Genomic DNA, 20663 nt, shown 5'->3' on the forward strand with positions numbered 1-20663 from the left:
CCTATCAGAAATTCAACTTATTTTTTTACAACAAAGACAAATATTCGCCCGTATATGAAGTGATTTTCAACTGTCAAGGCAGGAAAAAGGATTCTGAACAGCACCCCTCCCTCCACCCCCAACGTATATAACTCCTCTATATTTAGAGGACAGGAGTCAGGTACTCTCAGAAGTGATTGAATGATCCAAGTATTTTTCCAGCAACTTTAACAAGAGATTGGATATAAGCCACTAATTTTAGCTAGAGGCATTTTGCAGCAATGTGGTATAAAAAAAAAACAAAAACAAAAAAAAAAAACAAATAAATGTTACCAAAGGCAAGAAAAATTACTCTTCTATTTAGTTGGATAAGATTTTATTTTTTTGTTTGTGTGTGCGTGGTTTAACTTAATTTAAAGCGTTTATTTAGTTCAAAATAAAAGTAGTATCAAATGCTTAAGTTAGAACAAGAACAAAATGGCTGACATGAGACGGTCACCTGCGGAGTTTTGAGAGAAAGATTGATTAGTCGAATTATTTGGATTCTTTGGGCAACTGTTCTCATCTCCAGTGTTATTTTCACAAGTAAGGACCAGTGGCATAATAAATAAAGTGCTTGGTAAAATTCAGTTTGTAAGTCACACTCTTCTGGAGGTTGAAGGTTCAATCTTCAGTGCTGGTGACACCTAATACATAATTGTGAATCACTTAGGACACGGTTTGTACAGGTTTCCAATGTCCATTTTCAAGGATTTTTCAAGACTTTCAGACAAAATTCAAGTTTTTAAAACAAAATTTAGAATTTTACAATCCACAATTCGAACATGATAAAAAAAAAATCAAATATACAACAAATAAATATTACCATAGTCAATAAAAGTTACTTTGCCACTATTCCCCACCTATCTTTTGCTTCCACCCAAAATAAAATTATAATGAAATGAGAACAAAAATAGATGAAGATTTGAATCTTTATCATGAAACTACCCAAGGTAGTTCTGTGATAAAGGAATGCAACTTTTGTATTCACTGCAATTTCAGAACAATGTATTTTGATTATATTTTTTATATTTTTAGTCATACTTGAAAAGTAATTTAATAGTATTTATTTCAATTTTATTTTTAATGTTTAGATACAAATTTTTACTGGACATAAAGAATACAATTTCAAGTTTTTGTTGAGAAATATGAAGAAAGGGCCACAAGAAGGTGTTTTTAGCACTGAAAGTCCCCGGGGACATAAACCAGAATTTTGCCAGGGTCACCCGTACTGAATTTATATTAAGAACAATGGACTCCACATTTTGGCCAAGTTTCAAAAAAATGTAATGGATGGATCAAAAGTTATGGGGCAAAATGCATCATTTTTGGCCATTTTTGACCTCTTTTGAGCCCCTGGGGGTGCAACGGGAATTTTTGCAAAAAAATTTTTTTCACTGTGCACATTTATTTAATGAAATACAATTTGTGGCAAAATTTCAGGAAATACTAATGGACGATTATCTAGCAATAGTCCGGACTAACGGATGCACGGAAGCCGCTGAAAACATAGGTCCCTCTCCAATAAATCAAAGGACCAATAATGAGGATTCTAAAAGAATTTAAAAAATTCTTTTTTTTTTTTTTTTTTTACTTAAAAGTACCACTTAAAGGCCCAAAAGCCACTCGAGGATAAGGGTTGATGAACATAAGATGGTAGTGCAATAATCATTAGTGTAAATTTGGTAGAATTTGATTATTTATGAAGACGGCTCACCAAGAACTTGTTTACATTGGATTTGAAAGCTACCATACTGTATTCAATCGAGAAACAAGACAGTGTTCCACAGGCAGGAAGTTCTGGGAAAGAAACTTTGTTCATGCAATCTGAGTTTAGATTTAGGCACAGATAGAGAGTGGGGGAAATCGTTTATAGTGGTTGTAGCTAATAGAGAGTTTGTGAAAGAGTGGGAACCATAGATTAGAGTTCAGTCGAGCACTTGCCATGAAAATAATATTATATATATTTATAAATCCTTTTCCTCCCCTTTTTCTGGTTTCTTCATCTCAGTGAATCCCTATAAACTGTCACTAACTGTTAAATTGTTTGATGCAAATATGATAGCTTTCATACTGTTTGTTTCCTGCAATTAACCAGCAAAATTTATTGTACATTTTGTAAACGTCTTCCCTCTGATGAGAAGAACTGCAATCTTTGAAACTCCATGGAATAATTGTTTTTCTTGTTTATGTGTACTCCTTGTTGAATAATGACAATTTTGTATACCTGCCTTACAGGTTTATAGTTTGTTTTTTTCTTAATTTGAATGAATTTTTAATAACAAGATTTTTATTTTTATATATATATATATATATATAATACGGCATAATCACATTGACACACCGATTCTCATCAGATCACTGAAGTAAAGTAACATGGAGCCTGACTAGTACCAGATGGGTGACCATTTGGGAATTCTAGGTGCTGTATTTGCTCTCCGCTTATCTCGGCATTGTTTCTAGTTGTCCTGAACATACACTTGACTTGCCGCTTGTATTTAACAATGTCGACTCAGAAGATGCGGGATTGAGGATCGAGCAACTCTTGCCACAAAAAATGAGTATCCATAGTCTGTCAAGACTGAAGGAAGACTTTATAAATAGAATAAAGTAATTGTGTCATATAACTGGAAACGACCCAATTCTTAAAATACACAAGACTGAATTACAAACAGGCTTGGATTTTTATGAATCTTACCGCAAATCTGATCCATGGTATGCTTTTAGAATTTTTAATAGATCTTCTAATGTTTGGTTTCGTTCCCATCTAAAGTTGGATGAAAATAATGTTACTGTTGGGGGAGGGGTGGGGCTAAAAAGATATAACAAAAAAAAGGAAACAAGAGAGCAAGCAGGGGGGGGGGTATGGTGTGTGCGTGTGTATGTTGAAATGAAAACATGGATAATAGAAACTATGAAAGCGTGCAGTGATGCATCGCAAAAATTGGCCTCTAAAAGCATGTAGGATATTTCCGCTTCGGCTAAGAAGCCCTTTGAACCTAACACTGATATTATTACCACTACTGCTACAAAGAAAGAAAAAAAAACTTTGATTATTATTGTTGCTACTACTACTACTAGTACTTTCGCTTTAAGAGCTTTGAGGATGTGAATGTGTGGGGTACGTGATAACAGTTTAAGCAAAGCAATCTAAAACTTGTGATGTTCGATCAGGAAAGTGAGACGACAACAACCCTCTGATGCTCATGTAATAATTTGCCATGCATAACAATATATGACGGATGAAAAGCTTTTATAATTAGAAGACGAATGTGTGCGTATATGTGTGCATGCTATGTATGTAGATATATAATGGCTATCCACATTGTATACATCAAGTACATAAGAACATAATGTGCATGCGCACACACACACACACACACACACACACACACACATATATCCATCACTTTATAATAAAGACTAATCTACAAGATGCCTTATATAAGTTTCCAGACTTTTTTGTGTACAGGCATTTAATATTGCCGTAGACTTAAAAATTCAGTGGATTATTGCTATGAGATGACTGACCAATTTTTTGATTTCAGGTTCAAATGAACAGCTACAGCAGGAATTGGAATACACTCTACTAAATCCTGATTGTCACAGCTGGTGAATTTCAAAAACGCAATCTGGATGTGAGGACACTTTAGAAGGACGATATGCAATAAAATTCCGTTTTAAACCTGGAAAAAATGCCACAGAAACGTATGGAATGCTTCAGACTGCTTTTGGACCATCTTGCATGAATCGAGCACCAATTTTGAAGTGGCATAAAAGATTCAAGGAAGGCAAGAAGTTTGTAAGGGATAATGAGATGTGGCAGAAGTCAGAATACCAGAGTTGATTGGCCAAATAAAGAATTTCATGTATAAGGACCGTCACGTGTTTATAAAGACAATGAGTACAAATTTGATGTCAGTGTGAGAACAATTATTCGCAAATAACTGAAGATGCGGAAAATTTGTGCAAATGCACCAGTCTACAATTCCATCCTTCTCAGACTATTTGATCAAGATGGGCATCAAGACAATACCTCACCATCCATATAGTCCAGACCTTTTTTCCTGTGACTTTTGGTTATTCCCTAAGCTCAAGGAAAACCTCAGAGGCTGTTATGAAACAACTGATGAGCTGAAAGAGGCCGTGACACAAGGGTCATTGACACACTAACACAAGAGGACTTCCATGCGGCCTTGTAGAAGTTATTGGCACGGCAGATTGCAGCTGGAAGAAATTTGAAGACGACTAGAGTTTCATGTGCTATCGCTAAAAGTGCCGATACGAAAAAAGTCTGGAAACTTATTGAAGGCACTTCATATTTCTGTTTGTATATTTAAATTGTGGGTATTTAGGCTTTTTTTCTTTTCATTTAAACATTGTTTAAAATGACTTCTGTTTAATTATACCCACCCACCCAATTTTTTTTTTGTGTGTGTGTGTGTGTGTGTGTGTGTGTGTGTGTGTGTGTGTGTGTGTGTGTGTGTGTGTGTGAAAATCAAAAATAAATTCTAGGTGTCATAAATGTTTTCAAATCCAGCATGAAATCATTTTCTGGGTGACAGGCAAAAAAAGGAAATTTAATGGTGGCAATGGGTCAGTATTCACAGACAGTAATGGGCCAAAGTGTTTTCTAGGACTATTAACAAGCTGAATTCTGTCTGAGGTCAGAACTTGGGTCACATCGAAGAAAGGCGTGGTATTTACAACAAGCATTTTAAAATAGTGTTACTGATTTGATAGGCAATATTGTTAATTCTAGGTTCTTGAGTTTTTATGTAGATAGCTTCTTTGTATATTTACTAGCAGGTCACCTGGTGTTGCCTGGTCATAAAATATGCATAAATATTTTATTTTAATTCATACAGAAATTGAGACGTGCATGCAAGTATTATGTTTTTTCTAAACAGTTCACTTTTTGTAAGCAAAAAAAAAAAAAAAAAAAAAAAAAAAAAAAAGATACTCAGACTGAAATTGAAACCAAAATCTAAAGATTGAATCAAGTACGATAACCATTAGGTCAGCTTGACACTATCTTTAAAACTGTTTTCAAACCTACTTATTCTTAACACAGAATCTGTAATATGAATGATTCATGCATATGTAATCATGAAATAGTTGATAGACAGATAAAATCCTGATGACCCTACATATCAATTTTTCAATTGTGATGTTTTAGCAGCCTTTTTTCCAGATGAAAACTGATTAAAAAATCTTCCACATGTCTGATTATCCTTTTTACCAAATTTCAAGTCTGTAGATCAAAAATTCGTTGAGTATATAGGTTGAGAATTGTCCTCACACACACACACACACACACTTTTATAGATATATGTATCACCCACCTTGTAATGTAAAATGTTACCAAAAAACCTCTGGGTGAAACTATTTTAAGAGAGAAAGCAAATAGTATAGCAGACACCCTCCCTCTTCTCTGAAGTCAAAAATAAATCCAATTAGGATGTTACATTATAATAATTTTAGCATGAACAATGGTGAAGTACAATCTTTTTTTTCCACTCATTTTTGTCACTGGTGTTTATTTTTAGGTGATTATTTAAAAATACTTCATATTAGCTGAGCCGGACTAAGTAATTAGAAGTAGATCATATTGCCAATAACATGATACAACAATAACAAATGAAAACTGGCTAGTTATAACCAAAAGTTTGATTTGTCAACTTAAATACTATATTTGATGATTTAAATTATTTTTCAAATAAAGAGCATATAGAAAAAATATAGTTGTTTACAGCTGTTTCAAAGCAGTGTTTATTTTTAGTCATACTATGACTCATACAATTTTCTTAAACAGTGAAATATCATTCGAAAAATCTATACATATTGGAACAGAAAACCTATGCCTTCTACATAAAAACACTATTTGAAAAAACATGTGCAGTTCTGAGAAAGAAGCTTTGTTCAGGGAATCTACATTTAGGTTTAGACACAGATAAAGAGTGGGGGAAATTATTGATAGTGGTTTCTGTTTATCCAATATATAGTGATTTCAAAAATTAAATTTTTTAAAAATGACTTGGGTGCAATCAGCTAGAATTGAAACCAAAGCATTTAGCTCTTCAGCAGTATTCACTAGCACATGAGCTAAGGGCAGAATTCTCTATCTGTATAAAAGCCAAGTACGTCCAAGGATGGAGTACTGCTGCCACATCTGGGCAGGAGCTGCTAAAAACAGCCTATCCTGCATTGACAGAGTACAAAATAGACTTTGTGGTTTAGTGGGGGATGCCCTTTTCTCTTCCCTGCAACCTCTCTCCCACAGAAGAGACATTGCGAGCCTGTCTTTGTTTTATCGCTATTTCCATGACAGGTGCTCGTCTGAGCTTCAATCCCTCGTCCCCCCCCCTCGCCAATCTTTCACGATAAACACCCGTCTGGCTGAAACTACTGTCAATAATTTTCCCCACTCTTTATCTGTGCCAAAATCCAAACGTAGATTCCATGAGCAAAGCTTCTTTCTTAGAACTGCACGCCAGTGGAACTCTCTGCCACTTGCCTGTTTCCCACCTGACTACAACTTAGACGTCTTCAAGTCCAACATAAACAAACTCCTGACAAACCGCCCCCTTAAGTAAGACACTATCAAAACCCCCAATACTAATGATTACTACAATACTATCTCATTGATTACTGTACACGCAATAACCCTTATCCCTGAGTGGCCTTCGGGCCTTGATAAGTGGTGACCTCCATGTAAAAAAAAAAAATCAAAGCTTAAAACATTAACGCTTCAATAATATAATAAATACATCTTAAATAAAAAGCAGGAGAAAACTTTCAATACAAATTAATCATATGAAAACATATGTAAAAATGTTGCCATAATGTCATGTTGAAAAGTGCAGTTCAGGATAATGATGCTTTCTGCCAAAACTGTAGTCGGATGATGAATATCTGGACAAACATAACTAGGTCGGAAGAGAAAAAAAAAATGGAACTGGAAGAGACAGAAAAAAAAAAAAAAAAAAAAAAAGGAATTTTTTTTTTTTTTTGTTCAATATACAAAGTTTCACACGTAGTATTAAAAAAAAAAAAAATAGAGTAAGCAAAAGATGTACTCACAGACTGCTGTCGGTCACTGATACAGTGTCATCAGTCGTTGCTTCACTGGACAGACTATGCAACTCACTATCCTGGGCGGACACGGGAGCATATGATATGTGATGAGGGTAATTTGATGCGTTCCGGTCTACATAACGGCCATAGCTGGAGAAAAAAAAAAAAAGAAAATCAGTCTTTTTAGTTAAGAAAAAAAAAAAAAAAAAAACTTGGTTTATCCTTTTTATAGATATTTTTTGCTTTGCATTTGAGTGTTGGGGATGTTCAACAATAAGGAGTTAAAATAGAAAATTATGAAAAGGACTCAAAAGTTTTACTCAGAAAATTGCTGCGAATCACAGATGGACATTTTTTAATTTACAAAAAAAGAAAGAAAAAAAACATACATCTGAATATAGAAAGTAGTGTTGGGACAATTAATCGGAATCAGAATTGGGAATCAGAAAAATCGGAGCTTTTTGGGGTATCAGAATCAGAAAAATTTAAGCCTATTTTTCAATGCCTAAACCGATTCCTTAAATTATCTTCTTTATTTAATTTTAGTTTAAGAAACATCTTCCACTGCTTATAGTAATAAATATTTATTGATTTAAACTTCCAGTAAAACTAAAATCTTCAGATCACCCAATCATAAGTGTGATTTTACGTTTAAAATATGTGCACATTTAAAATGTGTTGTTACAGTAATTGGGATAAAATAAGACTTTTAGAATTAAATATTCAGAGATTTATAAAGAATCAGAATCGGTAATTGCATCAGAATCGGGAAAAATATTGGAATCGTCTCATCACTAATAGAAAGACTCTAAGAAATTGTGTCACCCTGGGGTTTACTTTCAGCAACCTTGTAACTTGTTTTCTTTATTTTATCCTTTAGTTCTCATATTCCATTAGTGATGCTTCTAACAAAGGGAGAGGAATTGCTGTTTCGTTCCAGAATCTATCCATATAAGTTTTTGATCTTGAAGTGGTATTTTAATTTTTAACCCCTTATATCAAGTGGCATCATATCTTGTCTGGAGTAATTTTCACAAAAATTAAAGAAAAAAAAAAAAAAATCAAAATTTTATGAATCCTTTGAGTAGGAGGCAGAGTCTGACCTTGTGTGTCAGAACTCTGCAGCCTAATAGAAATGACCATCAGTTTATTGTAAGACCACATGCTTCCCTTCTCGACAATGATTGCCAAACCAAACGCTGTTTCCATAATCTGCTTTTCCTTAGTCTTCTCTTCCGACCATATCATCGTCTCTCACATTGGTAGATGTTAAGGGGGCGCATAAAGGTTCACAAGTATATATAAAAAATAAAATGACCCAAAAGAAAGCCCTCTGTGGATGCATGTGTGACAACATCATGGGAAACCACCCTCTAAGTGCCAACGCCCACATCGTCTGCTGCAGTTGCTGTGTCGTTGAATGATAAATTTATTTCGTCTTGACCTATTTCAAGCCATAATCTGCATTTGAGACTCACAGAATCATCATATTCAATTTAATTGAAGTCTTACATGCTGGCATGTTTTGGACGGCTTTAAGAAGTAGACTTCCATAGTAACCTATCTTTGGCCAGGTCTTTATCCCTCTTTCTTTTAAGTCCATTTTTATCATTTCCTCATGTTTTCTCTGAACGTGTCCTGCAATCTGCTCCCTCAATTATTATACATCTAACGCAAGAATTCTTATCCATTCTTTCAACGTGGACATACTATCACAGTCTCCTGTTCTGCACACATTTCCATATAATATCCACATTTAATTTTTCCTCTGAGTTCATCAGAACTAAGCTTGTCTTTAAGACTCGCATTTCGCATCCATCAAATTTTCATAGATTCTTTCATTGGAATTGGACTGCCATCAATAGAACGTCTTTCCTGCATAAAACAGTCATAATTTTAAAAAAATAAATTAATTAAACGCCACAAAATATTTTTTAAGGAAAATTTTATAATCAATGTCTATTATTAAAATTAAAAATAATTTTTATAATCAATGTCTATTATTAAAATTAAAAATAATTTTTATAATCAATGTCTATTATTAAAATTAAAAATAATTTTTATAATCAATGTCTATTATTAAAATTAAAAATAATTTTTATAATCAATGTCTATTATTAAAATTAAAAATAATTTTTATAATCAATGTCTATTATTAAAATTAAAAATAATTTTTATAATCAATGTCTATTATTAAAATTAAAAATAATTTTTATAATCAATGTCTATTATTAAAATTAAAAATAATTTTTATAATCAATGTCTATTATTAAAATTAAAAATAATTTTTATAATCAATGTCTATTATTAAAATTAAAAATAATTTTTATAATCAATGTCTATTATTAAAATTAAAAATAATTTTTATAATCAATGTCTATTATTAAAATTAAAAATAATTTTTATAATCAATGTATTATTAAAATTAAAAATAATTAATAAAATTTGAAAATCAAGTACAAAAAAAAAAAAAAATCAAATAATTTGCATTAGAAAGTAAAAAAGAACTTATTTTTGATGTTCAATCATTTCGATTGGTTTAAAACAGTCTAAAATTACATTTAAAATACTGTTTCTGACCGTTTAGAAGAAAAAAAGTAAACCAATGTTATGGAATCGTGTTTTGGTGTCCTAGCCTTCAGTAGGGTTGCATGGGTTACGACACAGAAACATTATTTTAGAATCTAATATATTAAGCTTGATGTCAGATGGTTGATAAAAACCCTAACCCAATTTGGATAAAAATACATTTGGAAAAAAATAATACAAATATACATTAAAATCTGCCGACATGAAAGCAGCAATTTTTTCTCTTTTGTTATAAACATTGCAAAAAGGATACAATACTAAAGGACAAAATAGGGGAATACAAGAGTTATGAGGCCGAAAAATAAACACAAGATTTACTTTCTACACAGATGTCAAGTCAATGAACTTATTGAAAGGTTTGAACAAAACTTCACGCTACTAAAACCGCAGACAAAAATATTTTTTTAAATCTAAATAAAATAACACAACTTCATGTGTATTTGTGATTCTGATTTTTGAGCAAATTTGGCGCGAATTATATAAAGAATTTGTGAGTATTTTAAATGGCTTCAAAAACTTACAAAGAAACAATTTAAAATTCGATATTTTTAAAAAGAAAAAATATTTCCCTTAAAGATAACGTATGATGAATCATATATGTGCCATTCCTTTTGGAGAGAGAAAAAATAAACCCTACATTCCAATATGCTTAAGTTATGATATCTATATAAAAAAAAGATTTTTCAAAATAATTGTTTCGTTGTTAAGAAAATGACATTAGTTTATCTAAACTTCAGCCTCTATCCCATCGTCGAAACGTTGCATCCCTCTGCCTATTCTACAAGTATTATAATGGTGAATGCTCTGAAGAACTGCAAGCACTTGTGCCCCCACGACGTGAACACCCTCGACAGACCCGACAAGCTGCAAAGTCCCACCCCCACACTGTAGAGATCCCTAGATGTAAAAGATCTTTCTACTCCAGTAGTTTCTTCCCCAGAACTGCTAGACTTTGGAATTCCATTCCAGGTCACTGCTTCCCCAACTGTACTGACATGCATAAGTTCAAGTGCAACGTGAACCAACATCTCGCTGCCCTAATCCCTAGATAGTAGCCCCCTACACCAAAGTGGCAATGTGCCTTGTTTGGGGTGAAAATGTAAAAAAAAAAAAATAAAAAAAATAATATTGGACGACAAATAAGTTTCGAAAGCATTTCATCGACATGTTCAAAATTATAAAATATTCTAAAAGGGTCATTAAAAATCAATTTCTTAAACACTACTTTTTCTTCTTCCTGTCAAGTATCTTTCCTTGGTGCTATACTATAAACGTATCCTGTCTTACCAAAGAACGTTGATTTTATATGCTGGGTCCTTCTGCTTGGGCAGTAATAAAATGTCTCAAAATACACTTGCAATGTTAAGTTGTATAAGAGTGTTAACTGATCAAAATCGAACTGTTTCCAATACATAACCTCTCTAAGAACACTCCCAAGCACAAAGTTCATTTGTGTGAAATTTCAAAAAAAAAAAAAAAAAAAAAAAAAAAAAAAATCAGTCCAGTTGTTTCAGTGTCCATAGAGAATGAACTCACAAAGTGTAATCTATATTTATATAAAAGGCACTATGTGTATGAGTTTGTTCCCTATAGACTTCAAAACAGCCGAGCTGATTTTCTTGAAATTTCACACAAATGTATTTGATGTGTCTGGGAGTGTTTTTAGATATTGCAGCTATTCCATACAAAACCTAAGTATCACACAATACGAAAAAAATCCAATTTAAAGAAGGAACACTCCGATTTTGACCAAAGTTAACACTTTCTTTATACGGCCCAACATTACAATTGCATTTGAGAAGTTTTATCACTACACAAGCAGAAAGATCCAGTGTATAAAATCAACAGTAGGTTCTTTGATAAAACAGGAATGTGTTTCAAAATGAATGCTTTTGTTTAGAGCCATGATACTTGACTTTTGCATTTTAAACTTTAGTTCAAGCCATTATATATATATATAAAATAATTGTATAAAAATCAACAGTAGGTTCTCTACGGTGCAATGTAAACTTCAATGTATTGTGGATTAAGTCACTGCAAGGAAGCTTCATCCCGGTACACCATTTTACGACCCCCAACTAGAGCAGGCAATCGATTGATTAGATTGAAAAATGGGAAATTTCATTGATTTCAATCACAATAAAATTATGGGAAGGTGGAACATTTGTTGATTCTCATTCAATCCCAAGCAAGGTCGGGTCTCCCTGCTAGTGTATATTTTTCTATTAGTCAGTTTCTGTGTGCTAAAATGGTAAAAGAATGGTAAATGCAAATAGTAAGTTAAAGAATTGCTGATCAAAATCACTGGAGAAAAAAAAATTGATTCTGTTTTTGGTTTACTAAAGATATGGTAAGAATACGGTCAAGTCCATTTGTTCCAAGATTTTTGTAGACAATAATGGCCAGATCCATTTTGGTAATGGAATCGAAAATAGAGCAACATTAACCGAAGACAGTAATAAAAAAAAAAAAAGAAAAAAAAAGGGAACACACACACACACACACACACTGTAGATACCTAAGAAGGAGATAGAGAGATATGCCCACCCCATATATACATATGTGCATAAGAATACAGTCTATGATAACTAACTTGTATTTATATCTGATCAAGTACATTAAAATTATTAGCTCTACTTATTCGGTGTTGTCCGGGAGTTATTTTCATTTTTTTCTGGTGTATTTTAAAGGGTTTTTAGTTGTCATAAGATAGGCACAACATGATATTTGAAAAATAAAATGTTTAAACATTCGACACTAAGCGAAACGAAGACGAAAAAAATCTCGAAAATAGCGTGTAAAAGTCAGGCAAATTAAAGATAGACGCAACCTCCGTTCGCAATTCATATATATTATGATTTAGACAGTATATAAAAAGTTTTAAGAATGAGTAAGCATCCTGAGCGCCCCCTCCCCCTTCCAAAAAGCCTTTGCCGGACATACACAAAAAGTGCACGCACAAACACATTTTCTCTTTTATATATATATATATATATATATATATAGCTTTAATTAAGGGAGAAAAGATGAAGGTCAATTCCACAAAAAGCTTCCCCCTACACTCTATAATTCCTCTTAATCTTTTTCATCCCTAATGAATCTTACGCTAGACACCGCATCCCCACCATGCTACCTAGCACCTTCTCTACTCTTCTGATGAGAAGCGTTAGGCTTCGAAATGCCCTGGCATAAAGAGTCCCTTCTATCCCCCAAATTTTGCCTGTATTCGATTATTCAATAAATGATCCACTCTATATCTACCTATATATAGTTTTGTGTCTTCATTTCATTCTCTTGTTGTCCTGTGTGTGTGGACACTTTTTAACATATATACTCAAATTTTTTATCTACAAACTTTAAATTTGGTATATAGAATATTCAGACAAGTGAAAAACTTTTTAATCCATTTTCATCCAGAAAAAAATGGCTGCTAAGGGGTTAAAATTGGAAAATCATTTTTTTTGCATTTTTTTTTTTTCAATTTTGTTTAAAAAGGAATTTACTGTTACGTTTAATACCGATGGTATTTCTGTTTATAATAAATAAGAATTCTACATGAATTAAAATAAAATATTTATGCATATTTTACAACTGGGCAACGTCGGGCGGCCTGCTAGTATATATATAAAGAATGATGACAAAGATACTGCAATTATACTAAAGAACAGTGCAACCCTTGAAGTACCATTTCAAGAAAAGAATCTGGATTTCATTTTACCAACGATTTGATGTTTGCACCACAAGAGAGAATCTAACTGTTCAGCTTTTTCTTTTCGACCTTGACCTTTGACAACAAAATATCTACACAAAAGGAGAGTTTATATATGATTATAGGGAGGCAAATAAAGAGAAAAGTCCTTAGCAACTAATTTCCCCCCACTCCCAAAGAGATGCAAAGTAATACCTCTTCCCCATATCCACACCGCCTCCTTTCCAGTCATGTTTAGGTAATTGTTGTTGTTGTGTCTGGCTGGGAGGCTGGCATCTAAAGCTTGATTACGGCTGCTGCCGCCTCTGATTGATCTCCAAAGATGAAGAAGAAACAATATTTTTAAAAGACAACTCGTGAAGAGGATGGTTTCTATGAAATGGGTCTCTTAAAAAGCCTCTACGATCATACCCCTCCACCACTCACCCGACTTTTACCGTTTAATCAATAGGCACGCCCCCTCTCCCCCTCGGCTGTTTGTGATGCAAGTCAATTCAAAAATGGATTAATCCCTTTTATCCCCCCATCTTAAGCTCTATTGTAGCTTCTCATTACAAGAGACAATTAACTTTTTAAATAGAAAAACAGGGTTTACTTATGATAACAGGAAGGGGACAATCTGAGAAGGGCAACTTTTAGAAGGAGAGGCAGAACCAAAGAATGGAGTCTGGAGCCGGTGTGCTAGCTTATGGAAGGAGGGGTTAAAAGGGCAAGAAATATAGAGTGGAGAGAGAGTGGATGGATTAGGGTTATGTCACAACCCTGATTGCTATTTTTTTTTATGCCAGTCATTTTAGTAAAAGATGTTCCTTTTAATATTGTATTTGTTGGTTGTTGTGCATGATTGGTGTTTTGTAAGTGAATAGTTTGTGAAACATTTCTTTTTTAACAGATTTATGTCTACAGGTCTAGATAAAGAAAATAGCTGAGAGTTAGGGTAGGCCACATGATTGGATAGCAGATATAGGATAAAGTCAGGTACATGGAAATGATAAAAAAAGGGGGGGGGTCAAAGAAAAGGGGCAGAGTTATGGAATGGGCCAGAGACAACGACCAGAGAAAATGGTACAACATGTGAGATGTGGAATGGGTCAGAGACATGGAAAAAGGGGGAAAGAATATTTACTTGTTTAGAATAAGTGAAAAAAATTGTTTTTGCCTAACCTAATATATAAAGTAAAGTCAATCCATCATTTCTTTGTCATCGACAATTTTTTTTTTTTTTTTCAGGAATTAAACATTTTAACATACTGAAGAAAAAAATAGATAAATGGTAAGATGAACAACTTCTTGAAACTTGGATATAGACTTTTTGTCATTTATTTTTCTATGCTCCGTAGTTACATCGAGCTTCATAAATTAAAGGATTGGTATAAATAAAGGCAGAAATTTAATTGAATGAACATATTCTCCCAAAAACACAGACACACACATATATATATATACATATATGATTGTTGAGCTGGATTAAATCCGACGATATGAAATAAAATGGAGGTGGAAGGACCTGGATACTACACATTTCGCCCGATTTATGCGGGCTTCTTCAAGAGGGATGGTCATTGACGAGAGAGTCGGAGGATTGGGGCTATATATAATGATGGGGGAGAGCAACGTGTTTTCCTTATGTAAATTAGATGTCATATATACATATATATACATTTTAATGACCATCCCTCTTGAAGAAGCCCGCATAAATCGGGCGAAACGTTGAGTATCCAGGTCCTTCCACCTCCATTTTATTTCATATATATAATATATATATATATATATATATATATATATATACATACACACTATTATGTAAAAGTCATATTGTGTGTGTTTGAGTTCCTTCCTCAAAGGTTCCGAAACGGCTGAGCCTATCTTTTGCAAATTTCACACAAGAAATAATTTATATTTCTGGCAGTGTTCTTAGATAGGTTTTGTGGAGAAAATCATCGGATAAGTATAAAAAAAATTCCAATCCTAAAAATAGTTTTCTCTTATTCTCCTGTAAAAATTCATTTTTTATCTATATGTTACGCCAGTGTTACCTTGGCCGATGTAACGGAATACATTCCCCCTGTAAAAGTTCTTATCTATAAAAAAAAAAAAGACTATTTTTAAGATTGTCGAGCCCAAATATTAACTGACATGATATTGTAAACAGACTAAACTTGATGAACGAAATTATTTTTTAAAAATATTTTTGCAATCGAGGATTGATTCTATAATAATACATACGTAGTCTGCATAAATTAAAATATGTTTAAGCGGATTGTATGGCCAAAGCTGGGTGCCCAGCTAATATATAAATAATGATGGATTCTTTCATCAATTTCGATGTATGAGCGTCTAAAAAAAAAAAAAAAAAAAAAAAAAAAAAAAAAAATGTAGTAGAACCCCGGGACATGGCATTAATCCATTCCGGGGTTGGGATCTTAAGGTGAAATTGCCGTATGGCAGAATCTAAGCAAAATTTTATACAGTACATATTAAAAATTAGTAACAAAATACAGTAGAGTATATAATCAAATTACATTACAACACAGTAAGGCGGGGCAAATATCTAATCAGGGGTCAGAAAAACATTGTATTCCACATTGTAACCTGAAAGAACCATATCAGGGGGCCACCATTATCCGGGGTTCTACTATATCTAAAAAGGAAAGGTAGTTTGGTTGAAGCATTGTTGCTAAAAAAAATACTTAAGTGCTGAAGAAAGCTGTTAATGTAGAATACTGGGTTGTTGAATTGACGGATTTCATATTCCTTGTCCCGTTTTTATGGCATATTTGGTCTTTTTGGAGAAGAGAGGTAGCTTTCAGAATTATCAAAAGACAGTTACCATCCCAGTTATGAAGCAGCAGGTGCATATTTATGGATTTATATTTAAAAGATTTTGAAAAATAGATATAAGAAGATGTATAATATAAATATAACCTGCGTTCGGTAGTTTTATTCATACGTCACTTCAACATCCTAGTATTTTACATTTGTAACAGCTTTCTTATAAACTAACACACACGCATATATATATATATATATATATATATATATATATATATATAAATAATGAAAATAATGGAAATAGTATTCCGACAAAATAGAGAAATAAAAAGGAACAAACCGTATTATGTGTTCATCAACGTTTCGTCTTTATTTCGAGACTTCCTCTGGATGAATGAGATTAAGAAACAAAAAATACCAGTACAAAATATTTGAAAATGTTTCACGTGCACAGTGTGATGCAGTTCTATTTCAGAAAAACGGAAAAAAGAATTGAATTTCCAACGTCTTTTTCCCGTTTTTCTGAAATAGAACTGCATCACACTGTGCACGTGAAACATTTTCAAATATTTTGTACTGGTTTTTTTTGTTTCTTAATCTCATTCATCCAGAGGAAGTCTCGAAATAAAGACGAAACGTTGATGAACACAAAATACGGTTTGTTCCTTTTTATTTCTCTCTCTCTCTCTCTATATATATATATATATCATCGAATACTTTCATACCTGTTTATTGCAAACGTCTGCCAATATAAAATTCATAAATATTTCATTTCCTTTCATTTATGTGTTAATTACCAGTGATCTGGAGGAAAGACACTATCCCACAAAGTCAAGAGTGGCTTTGTTAATAGGGTTTATATCTTCTAACCAGTAGTAATTATCACTTCCTACACCGATGATTGCAGAAGCATGAAACACTGTATGGATAAAAAAAAATATTTAAAAAATATATATAGATTAAAAAACATTAGTACCATTGGCTTCAACTCCAAAGAAAAAGAAGACTAGTCTCTGGTCACTTCAGTCTGTTTATAACCCTGTTGAAATGTTACATTCTTATATTGATATTTTCTTTATGATTAAACACTTTGCTGGGGTTCTTTCCTACAAACCACACACACATGGAATAGTGTTTTAGTATTCCAACAGGATGTAAGTAAAAAGATTTTCTTACATTTTAATACGGTTTAGTTCTCTTATCATAGCAAGTGTTGTGAAAACACACCGTCCCATCCATTTTGGTTAGTGAAGCTTTCTCTTTTGGCGAATTGAATTTCAACACGAATCAGTGAATTCAACTTTGGATTCCTTTTTCATTTTTCTTTTGAAAATCCCGTTTGAAGTTTGGTAAACAAGAAGATGCCATTGAAAAGCCTAGTCTGCATCATCATCGTTGTCAGCCTCTCATTTTATTGCCTTCATCTCACCATTAAACGCTCATGTCCATGCACTGCACCCAGTGTTGCATCAAGAATAGACAAAGTTGCGCCTTTTGGTGCAGCTTTTTTTTTTGTGTCACTTTACGACTTAATGCTTCCATCGTCTGATCTGCTATCAATGTAAATTGGATTGAAACACCATCACCACCACCCCATATGGAGTGGGGGGGGGGGGGCAGTCGGTGTTTGTTTGGACTAAGTGGCCTTTTGAAAGTCATTCGTTGTTTGGATTTCTGTAGTTTGTTTAGAGAAGGAGAGTGAGGAAAAAAAGGGGAGTGGAGTAGAGAAGGGACGTGAAAACAGAAATTTAAGAAAACAAAAAAGATGAGAAAGAAGAAAAAGAAAAAGGAAAAAGAAAAAGGAAGCGGAGGGGGAGGGGGAATAAAAAATAAGAAAAGGAAGATAAAAAAATAAACAAATACAAGAAAAAAGAGAAGAAAAGAAAGAAAACTGAAATGAAATAAAGTATTACCCCGGGATACGGCATTGACCCGTTCCGGGGGGGGGGGGGGGTTAAAGTGAAATCGCCGTATGTTTAAATGTATGTATGTCTGTCTAAAACTTTTGACAGAGACAATGGATTTTTACAAGATCAGCATAGTTTTGAGGTTCGATTCTTCGAACAACAAATATTGAAAAATTGGCTAAAAACATTAATTCCTTCACCCTCAACTGGGCACTTTTCTATGAGAGGGCCACTTTTTTCGACAAAATTTTCCAAAGTCATTCCCTCTTTTCGATTGACTAGCCTTAAATTAAACATTTGCTACTTCCAGTTTCATTTAAAATTTCATAAACTACAAAACATTAACTTGGGTGCCTTCCATCTCTGTACATGGCGTTTGTCAAGACATGATATGAGGATTTTAACCCTTACAAAAATTCAAAATAATAGAATTCGAAGGCCAAATAAGATCTCTGTAGAATGACTCGACATTGGCTTATGTAAGGAATAATGTACTTCCCGTTAGCGATGCGACCACAAGTAACAAAAAACTGAATACTCTACTATACCAGATGAATTCTGGTCTTGGAATACAGCAAAACCAAAGAGGTTGATGGGCAGAAATCAGAAGCTCACATTATTAATGCTGGAGTCCCTCAAGGGTCGATACTAGGCCCAACTCTCTTCCTGATCTACATCAATAATCTCCCAAATCACATCCTAAGATCATTCGTAGACATTTATGCTGATGATGCTACCATCTATGGCAACATTCAAAGGCCATAAACGATCAAGTTCTCTCTGATTCTCTCTCCTCTGATCTTGATCATGCGGTGCAATGGGGAAAGAGGTGGCTGGTTAATTTTAATGTATCTAAAACAAAGCTTCTATCTTTACATCATCAATGTTCTGATCCCTGTCTGGCATCAATTGAAATGAATAGCTCTCGTATTGGGGAGGCTCTATGTTTTGACAAGCTTCTGAGTCTGACCTTTATTCCTGATCTATGATTCAATAAATCGAATCCGTTGCCAAGGTTGCTGGAAAAATGGTGAGATCATTTACCGCTCCAGTAGATATCTCACTGCTGATGCAATTCTCTACCTATATAAGAGCAAAGTATGTCCAAGGATGGAGTACTGTTGCCACATCTAGGCAGAAGCTACTAGAAGCAGCTTATCCTGCCTTGACAGAGTTCAAAATAGACTTCATAGCTAAGTGGGGGCGATGTCCTTTTCTCTTCCCTGCAACCTCTTTCTCACAGAAAAACATTGTGAGCCTGTATCTGCTTTATCGTTATTTTCAAGGCAAGTGCTCATCTGAACTCCAAGCTACCCCCCCCCCACACCTAGGGCTGACTTTCATGAAAAACACTCATCTAGCTGAAACCACTATTAATAATTTCCCCCACTCTTTATCTGTGGCTAAACCTAAGCTTCTTTCTTAGAACTGCACACCTCTGGAACTCAGTTGGAAAGCAGGAAAACCGAACAGACTACAATATGATCGTCTTCAAGTCCAATGTGAACAAATTCTTGATGAGGTGTCCCCTTAAGTAATCCAATTTACCAAATTTTGACTAACGATTACTATAACATTTTCCCATTGACTACTGTACACTCATTAACCCTTATCCTCAAGTGGCCTCTGGGCTTTGATAAGTGGTGAGTCCTTTGAAAAAAAGAAAGAGCGCAAATAAACTGATGAACTTCATCCATCATTTGTCAAGATCATGTAGTTGTTCTGTTGGTTTGAATATGACTCATCACTCCAATTCAAACTCTGAAATATCTCCTGCATGTGGGATGATTTTAGAACAAAGATGCTGGCCACTATATTTTTTTGTACGTTTCCTCTTTTTTAGATGAGGATTGTTCTTTTTTCGTTTTTTTTTTTTTTTTTACATCGGCATCTCCATTTATCAAGGCCCAGAGACCACTCGAGGATAAGGGTTAAAAGTGTACATTAGTCACTTGGACACGTTAGTAATGGAAATTCGGTAAATTTGTTAACTTAAGTGGAACAGCTCATCAAAAACTTGTTTACGTTGGACTTGAAGACAATCAGATTGTAGTCAGCTGAAAAGCAAGAAAACGGAAGACAATTCCACAGGCGTGCACTTCTAAGAGAGAAGCTTTGTTCATAGAATCTATATCAGATAAAGAGTGTGGGGGGGGGAATTACTGATAGTTTTCAGCTAGACGAGTGTTTCTTGTGAAAGTTTGGCGAGGGGGGACCATAGATTGAAGCTCAGTTGAGCACTTGCCATGAAAATAACGATAAAGCAGAGACAAATTTGCAACATCTCTTCTGCGAGAAAGAGGTTGCAGAGAAGAGAAAAGGACATCTCCTACAAGACTACAAAGTCTATTTTGAACTCTATCAAGGCAGGACAAGTCATTTCTAGAAGCTCCTGCCCAGATGTGGCAACAGTACTCCATCCTTGGACATACCTGGCTCTTATAAAGACAGAGCATTGCATCAGCAATGATATCTACTGGATCGATAGAAGGATCCCACCATTTTTTCAGCGGCCTTGGCAACAGATTTGATGTACGTTATTCGTATTATTTGGATTCATTGGACTACTGTTCTCATTTCGGTCGATGTAA

At 33.9% G+C, this 20663-nt stretch overlaps 1 protein-coding gene across 2 annotated transcripts in view; it reads right to left on the reverse strand.

The window, feature by feature from the left end:
* Positions 1 to 20663, reverse strand: part of LOC145249764 (axin-1-like) — a 251355-nt gene that overhangs the window by 83165 nt on the left and 147527 nt on the right. For both annotated transcript variants that reach the window (XM_080111685.1, XM_080111686.1), the window contains exon 3: positions 7102 to 7245. In XM_080111685.1, the coding sequence (XP_079967811.1) occupies positions 7102 to 7245 (144 nt within the window). The remainder of the gene's footprint in view (positions 1 to 7101; positions 7246 to 20663) is intronic.

This window comes from Euprymna scolopes, chromosome 28 (genome assembly GCF_053919585.1).
Source record: "Euprymna scolopes isolate OS-2025 chromosome 28, ASM5391958v1, whole genome shotgun sequence".
Classification (NCBI taxonomy): domain Eukaryota; kingdom Metazoa; phylum Mollusca; class Cephalopoda; order Sepiida; family Sepiolidae; genus Euprymna; species Euprymna scolopes.